The 22,769-nt window shown below is 39.4% G+C and overlaps 1 protein-coding gene across 4 annotated transcripts in view; it reads right to left on the bottom strand.

Moving 5' to 3' along the window:
- The window catches only part of CAMKMT (calmodulin-lysine N-methyltransferase), a 371,863-nt gene that overhangs the window by 37,156 nt on the left and 311,938 nt on the right, over positions 1-22,769 (bottom strand). For all 4 annotated transcript variants that reach the window (XM_044263631.1, XM_044263630.1, XM_044263629.1 and 1 more), the window contains exons 4-7: positions 19,352-19,412; positions 17,170-17,224; positions 16,050-16,113; positions 8,287-8,353 (exon numbers count right to left, since the gene is read on the bottom strand). In XM_044263631.1, coding sequence (XP_044119566.1) covers positions 8,287-8,353; positions 16,050-16,113; positions 17,170-17,224; positions 19,352-19,412 — 247 coding nt within the window. The remainder of the gene's footprint in view (positions 1-8,286; positions 8,354-16,049; positions 16,114-17,169; positions 17,225-19,351; positions 19,413-22,769) is intronic.

Genomic DNA, 22,769 nt, shown 5'->3' with positions numbered 1-22,769 from the left:
CATAGAGCCAGAAAGTAGATCAGTGGCTCCCTAATGCTAGGAAAGAGAAAGAGGGTGGGGGCAATGGGTAGTGGCTACTAATGGGTCATGAAATTAATGGGGGTGATGAAAATGTCTTAAAATTGATCATGAGGGTTCACAACTCTGCGAATATCCTAAAACCCATTAAATTGTACACTTTAAGTTGGTGAATTATACGGTATGTGAGTTATATTTCAATAAACTTGTTATAAAAATAATTCCAGATAACACATTAAAATACAATAGCATGTGAAGAGATCAGTTAAGACACCATGACCAAGTCACTAAAAACACAGAGATGCTTTAATATTAAGAAACCTGTTAATATGAGTTGCCACAGGTACAGGTGAAGTCAGAAAAACAATTTGATCAGTTCCATTCATGCTAAAAAGGCAAGGGCTGAAGTTCCATATTTATTTGTAATAAAATATCTTAAAAATAAGGAGATCAGGGGTGCCTGGGTGGCTCAGTGGGTTAAAGCCTCTGCCTTCGGCTCAGGTCATGATCCCAGGGTCCTGGGATCGAGCCCCACATTGGGCTCTCTGCTCGGCGGGGAGCCTGCTTCCTCCTCTCTCTCTGCCTGCCTCTCTGCCTCCTTGTGATTGCTGTCTGTCAAATAAATAAATTAATTAAAAAAACAAAAAAACAAGGAGATCAGGGGTGCCTGAGTGGCTCAGTGGGTTGAGCCTCTGCCTTCTGCTCGGGTCTTGATCTCAGGGTTGTGGGATTGAGCCCCACATTGGGCTCTTTGCTCTGCAGGGAGCCTGCTTCGCGCGCCCCCCACCCCCACCCCGCCTACTTGTGATTTCTCTCTCTGTCAAATAAATAAATAAAATCTTAAAAAAAAAATACAAGGAGATCAATAAAAACTTCCTTAACAAGATAAAAAATATCCATATATTTCCACCCAAATGCTAATGCAGATCTAATGGTGAAGCATTCCAGGAGTTCCAGTAAAGTCAGGATAAAAAATGCCTATCATTTTACAACACCTTGAAATTTTTATTCAATAAAATTATACAAGATATACAAAAGAAGAGGTATATGAGGGGCACCTGGGTGGCTTAGTCGGTTAAGCATCTGCCTTTGGCTCAGGTCATGATCTTCAGGACCTGGGATTGAGCTTCACCCACATCGGGCTCCCAGCTCAACAGGGTGTCTGCTCCCCGGCTCCCTCTGCCTCTCTCCCTGCTTGTGCTTTCTACATCTCTCTCTCTCTCAAATGAACAAATAAAATCTTTTTTAAAAAAGAGGTATAAGAATTGGAAAGAAGTAAAAATCATCATCATTTGGAGATGATGGGATTGTTTATTTGGAAAATTCAAGAGAATAAACTGATAAACTAGCCGAAATAACAACTCATGGAGGTGGCCAAACATTTACTACACGAAACCCTATAGCTTGCTTTATATATATTCAAATAACAACTAGTTAGAAAATATAATAAAAGAGAAGATCTCATTTATAAGAGAAACAAAGCTAGTTTCCAAAAATAAAGTTAACAAGAGAAATGAAGAAAGATTTCAAATGCTAATGGAACATCTAGAAAAACTTAAATAAAAAGGAAACACCCTGTTCTTAAATAGGAAGACTCAGTCATCAAGATGTCAAGGCTTAGTAAATTGTATTTCTTTCAATCACAATGAAAATGCCAGTAAAATAAAAATACGAACATAATTTGAGAAAATTCTAAAAAAAGAATAACAAGGGATTAGTCCTAACAGGTAGGAAAATATATTACAAAGCTGTAGTAATTAACACTTTGGTAGCGTCATATGAATACGCAAAGTTCACTTCTGAAAACTTGTTCTGTAGGTATATACGTGCAAATGTATACTCTGTGTACAGATGCATCCACGGCAGCATTGTTTGTAACCCCAAAATACTGAAAACAGACTATTATTGAAGTAAAAAATTATTTTTAATGGATTATGATGTGGTCATACTCTAAAATTTTTTTTTTAAATCCCCACTTGTCCATTTTAAAGTAAAGAAATCTTTTGAAAATGAAGACCTTCTTATTTGATATGTAACTTCAGTGATATAAATTTCTATGATGGAGTGATTTTTCTCTTAATTGACCTGGGAGGTGTAATATAATGGTCTAATCTGCACACCCGGCTATCAATATAGAATTTGGCTGAACTTGGGTGGTGAGATTTTGATCTTGGTGAAAAGTAGGTAAGTGCATATCCAAAGAGACAATACAGTGTTCTTTGAGAATAAAGCCCTTAATTTTTAATTTGCTGCAGTTTAAGAGTATGTCTTAAAAATACAATGTCCCCGGGGCGCCTGGCTGGCTCAGTGGGTGAAAGCCTTTGCCTTCAGCTCTGGTCATGATCCCAGGGTCCTGCATCGGGCTCTCTGCTCAGCAGGGAGCCTGCTTCCCTTCCTCTCTCTCTGCCTGCCTCTCTGCCTACTTGTGATCTCTGTCTTTCAAATAAATAAATAAAATATTTTAAAAAAATACAATGTCCCCAGATGTTAAAATCTGGCTCATCTTAATACCTGAAGGAGAACTCCAACAAAATGTCAGAAACTGGACAACACCCTTGTTTCTTCAGTGCAGAACACGAAATCATAGGGGACAGGGTCCTTCTTTAAATTTGTTAGGCAAAAAAAAAAAAAAGTTCATAATAGAAGGCACACATGTTAATTTCATTCCCCCACATTCAGGATAGCAATGGAAGGAAAAGGGACTGTGGCATCTTTAGAACTCTCAGTAGTTCTCATGATTCTGTTACTGTACTTGTAGCAAAACCCACTCACAGGTATAGTTTATTGGGAAATTTCTCAACGAGAGCCATCAGTCTCCTTATCTTAGTTACCTTCTTCTAACCTTCCTCTTCAACCTGACAAAGGACAGATAAACAACTACTTACAATGTCAGTTTGTCTACAGACATGGCTTGTGCATCCCAGAGAGAAAGCCTATCCTGAAATGAAAGTCAGCTATCTGATGTATAAACTGATGTCTGCATCTCTAGAACTTGACTCTCTCCTGCTAAAAATTATTTGGTTCCATAAGCCTTATGGATTCATGTCTTTCAAAGGTGCTCCATTTACGAATCTTAAAATGTCTCCTGTAAGAGGGACAAAGTGTATTAATTGCTTCAGGGAATACAAAAATATAGTAAGCAGAATCCTTGCCTTCAAGAAAGTTCTCGTCTCCCCTGCTAGAGTTTGAAGTCCAAGAAGGCACGACTTTCTCCGTCTTGTTTGTCACTATGTCTCTGGCACCTAGAACAGCACTTGGTGCATAGAAAGTGATCAAGATATTTGTCAGGAAGTGAATGAACGAAAACCATGAAAATGAAGAAAACATGCTTTGAGCAATAAGAGAATATGCGTATTTGATGGTGGGACCAGTCTAAGGCCAAGAGAAACCTAAAGGATGATAAGATTAAGGCCGGAGAAGGAGAGAAATGATAATTAGGTCATCCTAATTTAGGAGGACAAGGAGGAGGGGGACAGGACTGGCTAAGGCCAGAGATGTGAAAGACCAGATGTGTCCAGAAAGCGCAGAGGCTTGGGTGGCCACAGGAGAGGGCCGTGGGAGAAGGCGTATGTTGGAGAAGCAGAGGGAGCCAGACTGAATGAGAAGAGTGAAGGAAAGTGAGGGCAGGCGGAGAAGGTCTAGAAAAATCAGCAACTGTATTCCACTTGGCTGAGATTTACACTTTTAAAATCATTTTTCATAACCCTGGTTTAACCTTTAAAAGAAAATGAGCCTCCTAAAAGATATAAATCTTAAAATGCAGTAGGGCAATGGGGCCAATAGCCAGTCCTGGGGGCCCACATAAAGGTGAAATTTGGGTTATAAAGAAGTCTTCAGTGTTATAATAAGTTCCATAGTTTACGAAAATTAATGGTTTATCAAAGAATAATACAAGTCCCGGGCCTAAATTCACTAGCAATTTTCACACAAAGATAAACTCTTTTTGAAGGCAGAGACTTACTTTTAATATCACAGCAGGGTATATTTGATGGATTTAAAAAAAAATATTGTAACTGTTAACTAATATTAACCAGAGAATGACGCCATTCACTAATTCTGGAACACCTGGAAACATGTAGACGTCAAAAACTCCGACTGCTTCTTTATTAGACAGTCACAGGTTTGAAGACAGCTTCAGATAAACCTAACAATTGAGAAGCTGTAAGTATCCTTGCTCTTACAACCAGTCTCTAGCTATAATTAGCAGCATGATTTCCTTTGTTCACAAGTTACTCTGGATAACTCCATATGGATGTTCCCCAAGGCAAAATACCTTGGACCTATTAGGTAAATGAATGGATGGTTCCCCGGATGGACAAACAAATGAACCATCAAATGACTGTATTAAGATCTGTGAGACAAAATGGTTATGATACTTCGTCTATGTGCGTCCTAGACCTTCCTTGACCAGGGCGAAAGCTTCCAGGCCTTCACCATCATGTCTGTCACGGTAAGCAACATTTAGATTTGGATAGGGTGCCTGGGTGGCTCTGTCTGTTAAGCATCTGCCTTGGGCTCAGGTCCTGGGATTGAGCCCTGCATGGGGTTCCCTGCTCGGCGGCGGGAAGCCGGTTTCTCCCTCTCCCACTCCCCCTGCTTACATTCCCTCTCTCACTGTCTCTCTCTCTCTGTCAAATAAATAAATAAAATCTTAAGGGAAAAAAACAAAAAATTAGATTGGGATTAAAGTGGAACAGAGGGAGTAAGAAAGTTTTATTATTAAAGGAGAAGCGTGGGGCGCCTGGGTGGCTCAGTGGGCTAAAGCCTCTCCCTTCAGCTCGGGTCCTGATCCCAGGATCCTGGGATTGAGCCCCGCATTGGGCTCGCTGCTCAGCAGGGAGCCTGCTTCCCTTCCTCTCTCTCTGCCTGCCTCTCTGCCTACTTGTGATCTCTGTATGTTAAATAAATAAATAAAATCTTAAAAAAAAAAAAAAAAGAGGAGCACTTTTCTAGTCAAGAGCGCTGGTGATGGGGGCAGCAGGGGTGGCCTCACTGTGAAGCTTACCTCGGTTAGGCCCCTCATTTGCATAAGCTCCTTCCAAGGCCTACCAGGAGCCCTAGGCATGTGTTCACATGGTCAAATGTCTCTGTAGAATTTGCCAAAGTAAGGTAAAATCAAATCCATTGTCCTCATGAGGGCCCTCAACATAGGTTTCAGGCACCATGCAGCCTAGGTCCGCCAAGGCTTGAGAGGCAAGAGGAGTGCGGGTCACTGCCCAACAAGAACCCTGTCAGAGCAGCAAGAACAGGAGTTGGGGGGGCGGGGGCTTTCACATTCTTATTCCGTTCTAGTTCCTCTTCAAAAACCACCATTTCCTAAGCCCAGAGTTCTCAATACCCTGATACTCCTCTCTGTGGCTACATGGTATTTGTACATGAAGTCACAGCAGACGTTCAGCCGTTCCAAACTCATGCCAAGCTTTGAAGTGCTTTTTAATAGTGGAAATACGTGGCTCACAGGTGGGCTTTGTAGCTACGGTAAATGCTTCTCAGTTATCTGTCGCTACTGTTATTCCATACCTCCAATTTGGAGGAGAAATTCTGCATATGCATTGAGGCACTAAAAAAGAATAGTGAACTATATCTTAGCTCTTTTGTGAACCGTTTCCTTTTATTTCTTCTTGTATGGAACTAATGTGCTCATCATATTGTACTGGTTATGGGTGGGAAAGCAGTGGAGAGAGGGAAATGCTGATTATTACATCACTGGTTGGCAGTTCCTCTGAGCTTCTGGAAGGTTAAGTGGTCAAGTAGCTTCTAATGTAAGATCAGGGCACTTTAAGGACCGACTCATCCCCCTGGTTTTCTGGCAAAGTGCTTTAGTAAACTTTGGACAAAATGCTTAGAGTGGTAAAAGAGAAATAACTGACCACAACTAATATGAGACAAAGACAAAGAAAATATAACCCTAAAACCAAACCCTTCATCTTGGAGGTTCCTGAATGGCTACTGACACAAAGACTATCTGTCCATGTACATAATAGACAATATATTTAGAGCATTTTTGAGAACAGATAGACACAAAGGCCATTTTGGATTCACCCTGTGTTGAATAGTGACATTTTGCTTCTCTATGTATCTTAATTATTTCATGAAGAGATGACAGAAAATACTGTTGCACTCCTTAAGTTAAACACTTGACATTTTTTATTCCTCAAAATGGAACATTTTCAAAATCTAGATATGTTTATTAATTAGTGATTATTAACACCCAGTAAACAACATTATGTCTTGTAAAAACACAATCTCTCTTCACAGCATGATGCTGAATCTATTATTCCCTGATTCCATATGCTGAAATACACTCAAATGGTCACAAATGACCTTAAGCATTAAATAAATGTAAATGAGGACAACATTGAAAATGTGCTTTTGATTGATAAGTAAAAGACCAGGTTGAAAATCACGTCCCAAAATGAAGTCCTCCCCAGAAGGGTATGGCAGTCCTCACTGTGGTGTAAAGGCTGCCTTAAGAATGAAGAAGAGGGGCGCCTGGGTGGCTCAGTGGGTTAAAGCCTCTGCCTTTAGCTCGGGTCATGATCCCAGGGTCCTGGGATCGAGCCCCGCGTTGGGCTCTCTGCTCGGCGGGGAGCCTGCTTCTGCCTCTCTCTCTGCCTGCCTCTCTGCCTACTCGTGATCTCTATCAAATAAATAATAAATAAAAATCTTTAAAAAAAAAAAAAAAGAAGAATGAAGAAGACACGGTAGTGGATGGTTCTTTCTCCTCACCTGCCTGAGGCTTTCTGGGAAACTGGTTTGTGATTAAATGAGAAACAAAGGGCATCACCCACGCCCCCCACAACCCTGAGCCACCAGCTTGCGCTGACATTCTACTACAGGATTTAAAAACACAAGGACACTTCCTTACCTTTACCAGTTGACACCAGAGAAAAATAATCATTGCTATTCCACAGCCTCAGCCCAATATGGACCACAGGTTTTTATTTTTTATTTTATTTTATTTTATTTTAATAAAAATATATATGTCTTTTATATATCTAACAACGAAAATTTACAGAGTAGGACCACAGGTTTTTAAAGCGATGCTGCTGTTTAGTCTATCTTTTTTTTTTTTTTAAATCCCAAACTGAGTAGTGGTGGGAAAGCATCTTTGACACAGAGAAAACTCAAAATATCAAAGGTCTAACGTCTGGGGTTCAACATACAAATGAATGAAAAAGGCACAAATACAGGTATTTCATGTGAAAAGTACTAAATGATTACTTGTTCTTCTAGGTCCTATCATCAGAACAAAAGAAAATGTAGCATCACAGAAAACACCAGTGTTTTGGTTGAGGGTAAGCATTTCTCCAAGTTCAAATAAAAATGAACAGAATCTAGGGGCACCTGGGTGGCTCAGTTGTTAAAAGTCTGCCTTTGGCTCAGGTCATGATCCCAGGTCCTGGGATGGAGCCCCTCATCTGGCTGCCTGCTCTCTCTCCCTGCTTGTGGTCCCTTTCTCACTCTCTCTCTGTCAAATAAATAAATAAAAACTTAAAAAAAAAAAAAAAAACAGAATCTAAAAGGGAATGGATACCTAGACTATTTTAAAATCATAAATAGAGCAAGGTTTCTTAATCATGGCACTACTGACATTTTCGGCCAGATAGGTCTTTGTTGTGGGCACTCTCTTGTGCATTGTAGGATGGTGAGCAGGACCCCTGGCCTCTGTCTACTAGATGCCACTAGTGATCCTCTCCCCTGAGTCAGGACAATGCAAGAGTCCCGGGGGCAAGACTACCCCCAGGCTGAGAACCAGAGGAAAAGAGCATTGATAAGGAGGCCCCAGAAGGCTTCTCCCAGCCTCAGACTGTGCACTCTCAATCCTAAACTCATTCCCAACCTCGGGTTCAATATACTTCAGCTTTCCTCATTGGCTGAAGATAATGAAAATGCCCGCCTGCCCCTTCATGATCTTCTGAACATTAAATAAGAGATTTTTAAAGTGCTTAGAACAGGGACGCCTGGGTGGCTCAGTTGGTTAAGCAGCTGCCTTTGGCTCAGGTCATGATCCCAGCGTCCTGGGATTGAGTCCCACATTGGGCTCCTTGCTCAGCAGGGAGCCTGCTTCTCCCTCTGCCTCTGCCTGCCATTCTGTCTGCCTGTGCTCTCTCTCCCTCTCTGACAAATAAATAAAAAATCTTTAAAAAAAAAAAAAAGTGCTTAGAACAGTGCCTGGCCCACAGTAAGTGCTCAGTAAATAAATGTTAGCTATTATTATCACCCACAGAGAAAACCAGAATGTTTTAATGAAGAAAAGTATCTTACCAGCTTGATATTTTCTGAGTTTTAAATGCGCCAGCCTTCTGATTCCTTGTGATGATGTCGCTCACGTCTATAGAACACAGTTAAGAAAGCTTCTGCTGTGATTGTCAACTGACTCAAAAAAAAAAAAAAGGTCCACAAATACAGTGATCTTCTTACTGTACATGGGATCAGCATAGTAAAAAGAGAAGAATTGTAGGGTATGAGGCAGAAGAAGAAGGGTCAATCCCTTGTTCTACCACCAAATGTTGAATTACTTGCCCACAGGCAAGCTCTTTTAATTCCCTGGGCAGCAGTTTTGTCACCCGTGAAATGTACCTGCAGGGAGCATGTGTGCAGGGTCCAGGGTTCTGGGTGCTGGTGGGTGTAGATGATTATCAGATAGGCACCATGCCTCACTTGCTTAAAAGAGCTATAGCCCCAAAGGCATGCCTCTTTCAGTCAGTGGGGAAAGGACCTATACCAAGAAAAGCCATATATCTGGAAGACCTGTTTTGAGGAGCTGGTTTATTACATCACACGGTGCCATCTTGGTGCAGGTCCGTGGGAAAAACTATGTCAGCTTCCAACAATGGGCAAAGCTAGGCTTGAGATCAACGTCATTTGCTTCAACTTCTGGACACTAAATCTTACAACTGTTTTTGTTTCTCTTCTTGCTCTGGTCCCTGTGTGACCCAGAGCCAAACGGATGACCCAGCTGTATCAACCACCAGAGCTCTCATGGCATGTACTTTCTGTACTGACCTCCCAGCCTGGCTTCGTCATATTGTCCTGGCTTTCTGATTTCAATCACCCTCACTTACTCATTTATTTTATATGGCATATATTCTGTATCATTGTAAAAAGCCACTAAGTTCCTCTTTCAGAATAAAGCAGATTTAAATAAACAAGAAATAAAATAATTTCAGTGAAGGCTGCAAGCTGAACTAAATTGGGCCCATGGGGAGGACACCAAGCAGACAAGCGATGTTCCCCTAGTGCTCAGAAAAACAGATTTCCTGAATGCTCGGAACAAGCATTGGCCAAGATCTCCCTGTAAGAACAGAGCCACAGGACTTTTTAACCCAAATCTCTGCTTGAAACATCAGGCACACCCATTTCTTCTCTGAGTGAATAAGCAGGTACTGTGATAGCTTTCTGCCCCTCCAGGAGTGGGTAGGAAAAATCAATTAGGTCTCCTAATGAAGGGCTTTGTGGAGGTTTACAAAAGTGCTATAATGCAGACTTTTTTTTTTTTTTCTGGGTGAACTTTCCTGTATGCAAATTAAATACCGTTAAATTACATTCATTAAAAAAATAAAAGAGACTAATTTGCCTACTTGTTTTGATTAACTAAAATGACACATCGGCCTACAGTTCTGTCTATTTCAGGAAGAAAGTATTTCAGGAAAGTCTTCTAAATGAAATGTCTTGTAGGAAAGGACAGCTGACATCTTTATTCTGAGGAGAACAAAATTAGTGAAAAGTCAACTGACAACTGTTTTTGGTTTGAGCCCCCCCCCCGCCACACCCTACTCCACGTTTCTATGACATCCAACAGCACATGGAAATACGCCCCAAACACCTGTAGCGCCGTGTGAGTACATGACTAATCTATCAAGCAAAACATATTATTTTGTTAGTAGAGGTAACACTTTTTATAAAATAGTCGCTGGGAAGTTAAATTATATAACTCTGAAAACCTATTACTAATTTTTAGTAAACATCTTAACGCTATATGCTTTTATACAATTTATAAACCCGTGCCTCCAGGAGTTCAGGTTGAAGCAAGTGTACGTATTTATATTCTAGAGGGGCTTTTTTTTTCCTTTAATGAAAAAATTCACAGCAGTATTTAGGCTGCTTTATTTTTAGAGCTGGGAGGGAAATATATTTTATGGTTTAGGAGGTGTTTTTATATTAAAACAAGTACAGAGAAAAAAAAAGAAATGGCAAGAGCATATTAAAATATCTTAAGAGATTTACTCTGATAATCTTCCCCCCTCCCTTCACTTTGGGTCAGATTTGGAGGCGGTACCTCTGGCTGGCACTGTGTCTAATAATACATTTTGTCATTTTTCTGTGTCACCTCAGAGTGATAAAGGATGTCCAATCAAATCAAGTCAGTATGTCCAGGAGAGTGTTCAACAGGGTGGACCAAATCATGTTCCCTGTACCATACCCACCTTCTGGAAGTCTTCAGTGGGAGGTGCTGGGTGCAAAGATAGCTTTAATGTGATTTCTGATTAACTGGATCCAGAACAATCAACTCCAGGCTCCTTGTCTAGGCTACAGGATCCATGCTTGTGGCTAAAAGAAACCAGGTTTCTACATCTTGGTTTACTTCTGCCAAAAAAGCATAGTTCAGGAGTGGGGCTCCCTTTTAATTTTGGTTCAGTTGAGTTTTAATCTTAAAATGCACTTTTTTTGTATAATAACAAGTTACTGAGACAAGTAACTTTAACTTTATATATCTAAATATAATTAAGTTAATTACATAGAAAATATTATTTAAAATACTAGCCTCCTCCTGCAGTTAGTGATTATTAATTTATCAGGAGTCTGCATCTACATTTTGGGACTTGGCTTTGTTCTTTTTTTTTTAAAGAGTTTATTTATTTGACAGAGATCACAAGTAGGCAGAGAGGCAGGCAGAGATATAGAGGGAGGAAGCAGGCTCCCTGCTGATCAGAGAGCCCAATGCGGGCTCGATCCCATGACCCTGAGATCATGACCTGAGCCGAAGGCAGACGCTTAACCCACTGAGTCACCCAGGTGCCCCTTGGCCTTGTTCTTTAAGCAAGAAAGTTCTTTTTAAAATAATAACATTGAGGAGCCCCTGGGTGGCTCAGCGGGTTAAAGCCTCTGCCTTCTGCTCAGGTTGTGATCCAGGATTTCTGGGATCAAGCCCCGTACCAGGCTCTCTGCTCAGTGGGGAGCCTGCTTCCTCCTCTCTCTCTGCCTACTTGTGATCTCTGTCAAATAAATAAATAAAATCTTTTAAAAAATCTTTAAAATAATAACATTGTGATCCACAAAGCATTACTTTCTCAGTGTATGTTACCATTTATTTTCACTGGACCATACAAGGTGAGGGTAGGAAAATGAGAAATAATAATATAAATCCTGTTCATTCTGACCTCTAAAGGATTTTAGAAATGCTGGACGTGGCAATATTTGCCAATTTAAAAGCTGCAAAATATTCTTAAATGTGCTTGTTATCAAGGGAATTGAGAAGACGACCGGGAGGTGCCTTTTGAACTGTTAGGTATGTCAACTGCTATGTTTTTGGATGAGAGGCCTTTTCTTCCTGAGAGTTCTGAGGAGACTGCAGGATGACACTCACCAAACTATTCTAGGTTTTAGTGAAACAGAATGGTTGAATGGGGGGAAATAAAACTTTGAAGTCAAATGAACCTGGCTGGCTTCTAAAGCTCATTCTGCTTCTTGGTGGCTGTGTGAACTTGGGTAAATCAGCCTCTCTGAGCTCTATCTTAAAAACAGGAATATTGATCCCTATTTCACAGGCTTAATGGAGTATCACATAGGATGAGCCAGACCATATTGGTGCCTAATTCATGTCAATTCATTTTCTTTTTCAATAACTCAGGCAAAAGCTTCAGTGGGATGAAGAGGCTGGTGAGTAACTAAAATGAGGTTTGGCAGTCAAGCTTTATTTTCTCTCCCTGCTGCTCAGAACTAATTATGTGGACATTTATACTGTACAATTTAAATAACTGGAAAGAATCAAAGAACTTTTGCCCTGTAGATTTTCAGTGTCTTTCCCATGTATAAATGTGCTCCAGCCAAGGCGTATAGTCTGGGTCCCACCAGAAAGGGGACTTGGTTTATCTTGTCCACTGCTGTGTCTTCAATGCCTGAAATGGCATGCAGTTAAATGGTGGTTGGATTAATTTTAATTAGTTAGATTAATTTATTACTTAATCTAAATTGAATTTTCAAAGCTATTTATTGAGCTTCTACCCAGTATAAGGCACATGCAGTCCATTAATGACTCAGTTAATAAATAGAGGTACAGCTGGCCCAGACATTAGAGGAACACAGGATGATGGCCTAGCATTGCCAAGGTCTCCACCATCCATAGCACAGGCTGCATAGTCCACAGGGAGCTTAATGCAGTAGTTACTCAAGTCAGAGATGCTGTTAATAAATAAGATAATGTTAAGCCAGGGCTCTCTCCTTTAAAATGCATGGGAGATTGACCAATTTGGGGTGAATCTTAAGCCTGAAGTCATGATCCAGACTGTGCCTGCTGTAGGAATAAGATGCTTGGGTCAGAAGCACAAGAAATGGATCACCAAGCACTGCTACATTCTGCAGATAACATGCTTGATGCTTCCTAAGGATGGGTCAAGGCAGGGTGCTTGTGTGGGAGAATTAGTGAGTGAACCAGAGAGGGCTGCTCACCTCTAGGTATTGTACTTTTATCCATTACAATTGGCATCAATAATAAGTCAGTATACCATTTCTCCCCTCTGGTCTTACGCCATTGTCTTCACCAGCCCCAAACTTGAGTGAGTTAGTATTATCTGTAGGCACTTGGAGATTTCTTCCTTTATTACACCAAAAGGGCTGTGCCAAAGGAAAGGGAACACGTTTCAAACTATCTTAGGTGAAGTTGAGAACTGATGAACCAAATGATGCCATTTCTAATTTATCCTTTGTTCTCTGTGGGTACAGATAAATGGCATCTGTAAAGAGAGGCAGCTCTTGGGTAGGGGGTTCTGGATTAGACGCAGCAGTACAGTTTAAGGACTAAGGAGAACCTCAGGGACACGTACCCACGAGTCTGAGAAAATATTTAGGACTTACATCATTCACTTACACCTCAAGTCTTAATCTCTTTTCAGATATCTCTGTTTAATAGATCTCAAATCAACATCTAGCTTTCCAGGGTCAAGGGAGAGAGCCCTGGAAGACATAGCCAAACCATCTGATACATCTGAGGGAAGATTAGAAATAACCTCACAACTGGTTAGAGGCTTCTATGATATAAAGATTCAGAACTCATCCATTCATTACCTGACATATTTAAAAAATAGAAATAATTGAAGATAAAAAGAAAGGATCAAAAAATGCTACTTTTTTAAAAGGTAAAAATCAGAACCTTAGAAGCTTAAGAGACTAGGAAATGAAGATTCAGTTGGATTCATTAAATTCGGATGCGAAGAACAACAAAAATAATTTTTAAAATGAAGAGAATAATATACAGGCCAATACTCAGATGTGATGTGGGACTGCCAGGTCGATTTTCAATTACATTTCACTGATGTATTCATTTGTTTCTTAATGTGCTCATCTTGCCCATTAAGAATAATTAGCAGCTTTGCTTAGAGATTTCCTGGTTTCTGGCAATGGTTCTCCCCCTTTTTTTTTTGTTGACATCCACTTTTACTTTTTAGAAAGTAATTTTTGGATAATATCCTACAACTGCTATATAATTTAGGCTTCCTAAAATTTTAAAGGAAAGATGTAAACAGTAATTTTTAAATGAATTTGTTTCAATCTATATGCATCAACAGTATGTGAGTCAGTGAATTAGTTATTCTTACAGAAAGTGGGCACACAAATAGAAAAAAAAAATTCATTCATATTAACCTTACTTAGCACAACAGCTTACAATGAATGCCAACTGTAAGCTCTATTAGCAAATCAAGAATAACATTAGTATTAAAAGCAAAAACACATTGCCAATTTTTAAGGCGTTAGGCATGCTTTTTTTCTCTTAATTAAAAAAAAAAAATTAGATCTAGTTACAAAAGAAAAAAGCCCACAAACATGGAACAACTGCATGATAAAAACTGAACTCCATCAGGAAAGTCCTAAGAGATGAAATAAAACACACTACCGGTTTTGGTCTGCATCCTGAAAGGACCTACTTTATCTACATTGTAAAGTTCTTCCCCTCCTGCCCTTTGGCACCCCGCTATATTAAACCCATTGTAAAACCCAGCACAATAAAGCACTCTCAGGGCTGAGCTTCTGAGGACCAAATGTTAAAAATCCATTTTCTTGGGAGGGGGCTGTACCAATCATTTCTTTGAAAGGCCAGCAGAGTGAATACAGAATCGGAGATTTCCTCTCTGATTTCAAGAGCTGGCATGGCATCTTTGCTGTTCAAAGCAAAGGTGTGCTAATTAATGACATTAGCATTGCTTCCCTTCTCGGGAAGCGCTGTACTTTAGCTCAATAATAATTTGAGTACAATTAAATTTACATACTGACTACAGATGTTCCTATAGTTGGATAAAAGTTCTAATTTGTTTCTGACGCTATTAAATGAGACACCTGCTGACTTGAGAAAAACCTCAGGTTGCCAGGCCCAATCTGAAAGTTTCTGTGGCTCTAATGACTCTCTCCTGTCCAATAATCCTCCTTCCCTCTTTTGCCCTCCTCCCCCCACAAAAAAAAACCATCCACTGGGGCTGAGCCAGCATACCTGCCTTCCTCTTGCTCTCTGTGCTCCCTGACATGCGGAGGAGGAACACAGTGAAATGATACAGTGCGAGGCATAACTCAGAATAAAGCAGAGTGAATGAAACAACATCGGCTCATCTCCGGGAATATTTTGAGAAACTTGCGACAGTCTGAAGATCATGATTAAAATCCTGCATCTTAAAAAAGGAAGCACCTTTTGTGATCTCTTTCCCTTATGTGAAAGGCCAGGATTGTGATTGGCTGTTTTTCCTTCCTGAATTTTTTTTTTTTTTAAGTCTGTCAGGCAATTAGCTGGGTGGGGCTCTGCAGAGCACACCAGTGCCGCTGAACAATATTAGCTACTGTGCTTCTTGTACCTCCTTTCTCCTATTTGAGCAGCCTGATCGAGCTGCTGCAAATTTTATTTTTAAATGATCGTGGAGCCAAGGTAGAAAAAGAAAATCAAAAAGGGGCTTTCTGTAAGAAGCCGCAAAAATCGAAAACTGCTTTGGCATTTTCGGGGTCTAAGATGCAAATAAGCGGATTGCCTCCTTCATAATGTAAATGTAAGGCATACCAAAAACCCAAAGCAAATATATCTTCCACTTCTCTCAATTTCTAACGGCTGTTAACTGCACCTGAACAAATCAGCTAGATTGCTAAAGTAGCCACAAATTATGCTTGCTTTCTTAGTTAAAGTACAGTTCAATTTTCAGGAACTCTGTGTACATATTAGTAAAGCATAATCTAATATAATGGGCTTGGAACTGTAATAGCATAGCAGAAAAAAAAAGAGATTGCTTTTATAATCCTAAATAAAAGGAAATAATGAAAAGCTGATAGCGGTTTCCAGTGGGGAGCTATAGGTAACCTCTCGACAATTAGAGTAGGTCCCATCCTACCTAGCACAGATGCACAAGATCAAACCCAGGAAAGATCAAACCCATGATGAACATGATGCCGGAAGTTAGTTTTTGTAAGCAATAGTGGATATAACAAATTTCCAATCGTGTACTTTATACTGGGAAATTTCAGTGACAATAAAAGGACAGGCTGAAAATTATTCTGAAACAACTGTTCTCTTTGCCTTGAGTGGTCCACAAATTGTGGGCTCCTTTCACAAGAAGTGACCGTAAAAAAAAAAAAAAAAAAAAATCTATCGAACTAAAAGAAAAAACAGTCGTCGCCAAATGAAGTCCATATATTCCTACTTTTTCTTAATTACTTATCACGTGTGTGGGGGGGATTCTTTTTTAATACCCCATGCTGTCTTTCTTTATATCAATTGTTACTCAGCCGGGAAAAAGGAACGAGCACAACAAACCCGTTTTCTATCTGAATAAGGATACTTCTGATGGCCTTTTCATTCCCATCAGTTAACAGAACTTCTTTGACATCTGCAGAAATAGCAACCTGAAAAAAAAAAAGGAGCACAGCAAACAATGAGCAAATATGCTTGTCTGTGTGGAAGTGAAGACAGGAGTGACAAGCCTTCAGTATCATGCTTCCTCACCTATTTCTCTGTAACAATCTTCAATCTTTTTTCATTTTATGTCTGCATTATTTTAATCATTCAATCAAATCAGTCAATACTTTTATCATTCCATTTGCGGGAGCCTCTATCTTGCTATCATTCTGTTCGGTAATTGCATTGTGACAGCGGATGATGGTATTCTGAGAGGCTTTCATTTGTGGGCTTCTGTTTATCTGGTAGAGCCATCATACAAGGCTGTCACTCTGCCTTTCAGCTTGCTTCTGTCTGACTGCCTGATGCCCTTCATATAACTTTGCATTGCAGGCAGATGGCTTTGTGAGGGTAATTTTTTTGTGAGCTTTGACATGCTCGCACATTGGGCTGTAACCTCGACACATTGTGTAAGAGCGACAGGTTTGTCAAATGCCAATCAGTGTAACAATATGCTTTTATTTGTAGAGACATAAAAACTTGTCTAATGCACTGTGCTGCTACATAATATCTCCTGAATACATGACTCAGAACCCAGAGAATGGGGAACGACGTTCCTGAATGGCCAATCTAATTCAAAAGAATCTAATTACTGAGCGCTCTGGATCATGTTTGTTGGTGTAATAATGCAGGCAAAACATTAGCAGCTATATCATGGTGCTCCAACTGTGATTCGCCGGGCTATTCCTGTATCTTAGCAAATGGGACTATAATCTGAAAAAAAAAAAAAAATGCTTTCGCTATGGCAAAGAAAGACCGTGCGAGGCCTGGAATGTCACAACAAGCGATATTGACTACACTGAGGTAAAATGTTTCTGCTCATCGAGGCAACCATAAAATCAATATGATCCGAAAGTAAGTCAATCTAGAAGGTCTCTCAAGACCCGGCAGCTTGACCGCAGCTGATGCTGTTGACGGTTCTCTGACCCAGCAGTTGGAGGCCCTGGAACATTTTTCCTTTTGTTCCTCCCTCTGAATGGGATTGGAATTGAGAAAAGACCTACCATGAGCCCAGCCAAGCATGTCATGCCACCCCCTAGCTCACACACAGCAAGGTCCCTGAAAGAGAGAAAAGAAATGGTAGAACCCATACAAATTAGATGAAAATGGTCAGAGAGATATATATGTTACAAGAACAAACTGCCATCTGCGGTAAGAACGGCGCTACCAGGAAGTTGTAGAGACATGACTAGGCTACCTCATGTTGCTTTGCGTTTTAAAAATAATTATGAAATAGAAAAGTCACAAAGCAGGCAAATCAGTGGGGGTTCCCTCATTAGTGTTCACTGCAACATTACCACCGCTGAGCTGAAAAATCTGAGAAGGTTCCCTTTTTTTCCCTTGTCAATGGCGCTGTCTTTTAGAACTAAACTAGCTAGAGTAGCGAAAGATAATTGTTAGGAAAGGGTAACACTGTTAATCCACATTCATTCCTTCAAAAACAGACAAGTAAATGAAGAACATATAGGAGTGTGTATATACCTATATTTTAGTCAAATACACACAACACACACACACACACACACGCACACACACACACACACACATGCAATCTTGAAATTTTTGAAAAAAAAATTCGAAACCAAACTGAAACATTTTGGAAAGCTGAACCGCCCCCATCAAGAACAATTACACAAAGAGCATTTAGCAATTAACACTTAAATCACAACTGACCCTAACACAACACAGTGAATAAACAATGCAGGGACATAATATGGTTAAGCCAGCAAACCGGAGGCTAAAGCAAGGACAGGGCTCTGACTTCACCGCTCAAAAGTAAAGCGGCTCAGAGTTAAAGCTGACAGTCTAGGGGGCCACTCTGCACTCACCTTCCCCTTTGTGCCTAAATATCAGCCCTCAACGTGTGACATTCTTACCCTACACCACTGCTCAATGATTGGAGCTCCAGTGAAGCTTAAGCACAGGGAGAAGAGCAAATACCAGACTCCCAGAGCAGCTCTGTGGCCCAAAGTCAATACTGCCCTGTGCTCATTTTATACGCTTCAACCTTAAGATCGCTCCTTCTTCCCAGGTTGGGAAGTTTATTACCTTGACAGGAGAAAAGAAAAAGAGAGAAGGATAGAACTGAAAGAGGGGCGGGCAAAGAGAGGGAAGAGGAAGAGAAGCCAAGCAAGGACATTCATATTCCGAAACACACTTAATGAGTATTTAGTTGTTCAAGGCAATTATAGGCTGGTTGGTAAATATGGACCCACGGAGCTTCAAAAAATACATATTATTGACCCAATCTTGTAAGTACATATTGTTAAAACACACACCATGATCACTAATGACTTGTCTGGAATCATAATGGGCTATTCAGGAAGCATATGTTGGGTGACTTTTATAAAATGAGAATTAAAAATGAAAAACCTATATTTTCTGGATTTACCAAACATCTTTAGAATTTTTAAATAAAAGGAGGTGTTCTTGTTTTTTTTTTTTTCCTATTTCCTAAATCTCATCCATGGGTTTGATCTATAATTGCACACTGACAGTTGAAAACCTTTATTTCCATAGCATGAATCTGTAACAGTAATTTATATTTTACAAATACATATTGTTAGGTCTATGAAATACCTTTAAAACCAGGGGTGGGATGGCATATTTACATAATAGCTGGGGGGTATTTATTTATCAAATATTCTGTAGTGATTTCCCTAGCATAAGTTTAAAGAATGTCTTTATTGTAGTTTTTTTTATCTTTTTTTTTCTTTTTTTTCTTTTGACCTTCACAATCAGTAAGGATTGATTGGAGCTTCACTTTTGTTTTCCCAAAATCAAAGTGAAATAAAATGCCTTGAGTGGAAATCAAAAGCCTTTGACATATAGCAAAAAGCTTGCTGTGCTTTTTGTGCAGTATTAGTACCCAAAGGCAATTCAGATTTCTTTTCAGAAGCAACATGTTTTCACCATGAACTTCTTCTCTTCTTTTCTTCCTTCTCCCTCCCTCCCTTTTTTCCTTTCTTCTCTCCTTCCTTCTTTCCTTTCTTCCTCCCTACCTTCTCCCCTCCCTCCCTCCCTCCTTCCCTTCCTTTCTTCCTTCTTCTTTCTTTCTTCCTTTTCTTTTCTTTCTTACATATTTTGTAACAACTTAATTTGAAGAATGTAATCATGGCAATCTTTAATATGCAGATATAATACTCATAATCACTAAAAGGTATTTTTTTAAGGACAGCTTTGTACCTGAATACATTTCTGTGCTTGAGGCAATAGTAAGCCAAAACCTCTTCAGATGGCCAGATGCCTGGAAAACACAAGAGGAAACACTTTTTGATTATAGGAGTCTGTTCTATAATCATTCTCTATAATTATTCTCTTCAGAAATGGCTTTTAAAAACAATGTTCAGTATAAGCTGTTTCAACTCGAATCAAACTTAACATAATTATTACTTGTAATATGTCATATCAAATGAGTTTTTTTTGTCGATGATAGCTTTTTTCCCAGAAAACAGTAAAATATCCCAAATAAATTTTACTAAATTTCTATTACAACAAGACAGCAAAAACAACAACCAAAATTACAAATGCTAAAAGTTCAATTTTAATGGTATTTCAGGTAGCTGATCTTGCACATGTGAAGCTTCTTTTCAGCCAATTCATAAACACCAGTTGAACACCTAATGTATATGCAGTTCATGTGAGGCAAAAATAAATGGAAAAAACACTTGCAAGGAGCAAAGAAAACTACCAAGGTCATTAAAATTTTTTCTTTGTCTCTGTCCTAATGTTTTCAAATACATACAATTATTTCTTTTTTTCAATTAGAAATATCAAACTGGAGGTTTAAATTAAGAAATTCAAGTTTCACCAACTTTGCCACATCTTTAAATTTAACCATCGGGGCTCCTGGGTGGCTCAGTGGGTTAAAGCCTCTGCCTTTGGCTCAGGTCATGATCCCAGGGTCCTGGGATCGAGCCCTGCATCAGGCTCTCTGCTTAGCAGGGAGCCTGCTTCCCCCTCCCTCTCTTTCTTCCTGCCTCTCTGATCTCTGCCTGTCAAATAAATAAATAAAATATTTAAATAAATAAATAAATTTAACCATCAACCTCCGCAGTAAACTCCATAGATGGGCAATTTCTAAAATCATCACTTACAAATCATTTCCTTTGAGGACTTAATCTTCATTAATGAATATGAATGCCTTAAACAAAAATACAAACATGCTTGGAAATGATAGTCTCTAGCGGTTATCACAGGGTCATAGGGCTCTAAGTACTTTTCATGTTTTTTACACTTTTTGTATTTTCCAAAGATCTTTTCAACGAATATGTATCACTCCTATGATCAGAATAAACCACAGCCTTATAAAAAGTGGGTTTTTGCCAAGGGTTCAGACTCAAAGGTCAGGCAGGACACTAGCACCCTGCTCCACCTGGGGTTGAAAAGGCCCCGCTCTCCTGGGAAAGAGCAATGAATGTTCTCCGCCTTCGCACTAAACTCTGTTCTCGTGGGTCCAGATGCAAAGTTGAAACACCTAATGTGACTTTTTTTTTCCTCCTAGACGCATCTCCAGCTTCAAAGAATGAGAAATCCCAACACTTCAACATTTCAGAGAAGAGGATGTCAAAGAAATGGTAAGCAAAATCCTAAGGGAATCAGTGGTAGATGAACAGCAAAGACACTGACCCCAGAGAAGCATTTGGAGCAGGGAAGTCTGCCCAAGTGTAAACTAGCTCAGCCTCCATGGTATTTCTGGTAGGAATGACAGTTTGGGAGAGAACAGAGTAAACCAGCAAGTGTTTGGAGTCATCTTTAGGAAGAAAGTCAGAAAGGCAGTGGAGCATAGCAATTAAGATCACAGGAGCTTTGGAACCAGACTCTTTGGGCTCCAGTCCCAGCTTGTTGGGCTGCATTCCCTGGCTGAGTGACCTTGGATAGTTTACCTAACCTCTCTGTGCCTCACCTTCCTCATCTGTAAAATAATGTAATTGTAGTATCAACTTCATAGAATGGTTGTGAGCCTTAAATAAGTAAAATACATGAAATGTGTTTAGAACAGTTCATAATGAACTCAAAGAAAAATTAGTTGTTAATGTTATTCTCCTGGAGGGGATAAAAGGGTAGAAGAGAGAATATGAGGACCCTGATCATTATCCCAAAGACCAGAACAGATGGAGAACCTTTTTGTCCTGTTCCCATGCATGAACTTTGCTACAACCCTGAAGTCCTAATGCCCGTTATATCTCCATATTCTGTAAAGAATAAAGTATATAATAAAATTCTCTGAAGGAAGAGCCCAAGACACTGTTCCACACCAAGTATATATAATCATCAGCATAATGAATTTCTTTATGCCTTTAGTAGATGGTTTTGAGGTTTAAAAAAGTAATGATAGGGGAAGGGTATTTAACTAAAACTCAAGCTTTGATTAAGTACAAAAATGTGACTTTTAAATGAATAGTCTTTAAAGAGAGTTTTATAATTTTCTCAAAAAATTATAGAGGTTGATTTTTAACTAAATTAAATACAAAAATATGTAGAACAAAGTTAATAAAATCATCTTAAATTACACCACTAGTGTATAACCTCTAGTAACATTTTGGACATCATTCTAAAAAAAGCTCTCTGAAGCACAAAGATACTTTACACAAATGGGATCTTATCATGCAGGTATTTGTCAGTCTGACTCTGCCCCACTCAATATGTCGTGAGTAACTTCCAATGACAGTAAAAGTGTACCTGCATCATTTTTTTTTTTTTTAAAGTAGGCTCCATGCCCCAGAATGAAGCCCAACACGGGGCTCAAACTCATGACCATGAGATCAAGACCTGAACTGAGATCAAGAGTTGGACACTTAACCAATGAAGTTACCCAGGCTTCCCCTTGCATCATTATTTTTAATGACTGCCTGATTTGATGTTTGCATCATAATTTATTTAACCAATTTCTTCTTGAGAGACGTTCAAGTTATTTTGAGGTTTTGGTACTATGAGATTATAAACAGTGGTACCATGAAGACACATTTTCCCCCCAAACTAGGATTTTTTCTCTATAGGTCAAATACACTCAGAAATGGGAAATCTGGTCAAAGGTTAAGTACCTATCACACTGTGATATATCAGACTATCCTCCAAAACATTTATACCAAACTATACCTCCAAATAAGTGTGTTTATTTCCCCAAAGTCTTAAGATGAGGTTTGGCAACCTATTTTATTTTTGCCAATCTATTATGTTTTCCAAAGTTATCTCAGTGCAAACCAACACCATAATGAGATACCATTTCATGCCTTCTAGGATGGCTATAACCAAAAAGTCAGACAATAGCAACCACTGGTGAGGTTGAGGAGTAAATATTGAAAATGGTACAGCTGCTTTGGAAAATAGTCTGGCAGTTCACCAAAAACTTAAATGTAGAATTAACTTCTGGCCCAATAATTCCACTCCTAGGAACGGACGCAAGAGAAAAGAAAACATGGCAACACAAAAAGTTGTCAGTGAATGTTCATAGCGGCATTATTCATAATAGCCAAAAAGCAGAAACAACCCCAACATCCATCAACTGATGAGCAGATAAAATGTGGTAGAGCCATTCAATGGACTATTATATGGCAACAAAAAGAAATAAAGTACTGATTCATGCTACAACATAGATGGAACA

The sequence above is a fragment of the Neovison vison genome, chromosome 8, assembly GCF_020171115.1.
Source record: "Neovison vison isolate M4711 chromosome 8, ASM_NN_V1, whole genome shotgun sequence".
In the NCBI taxonomy this organism is placed as follows: domain Eukaryota; kingdom Metazoa; phylum Chordata; class Mammalia; order Carnivora; family Mustelidae; genus Neogale; species Neogale vison.
Note: the sequence above shows the minus strand (reverse complement) of the source record. Positions and strands in the feature narration are given on the sequence as shown.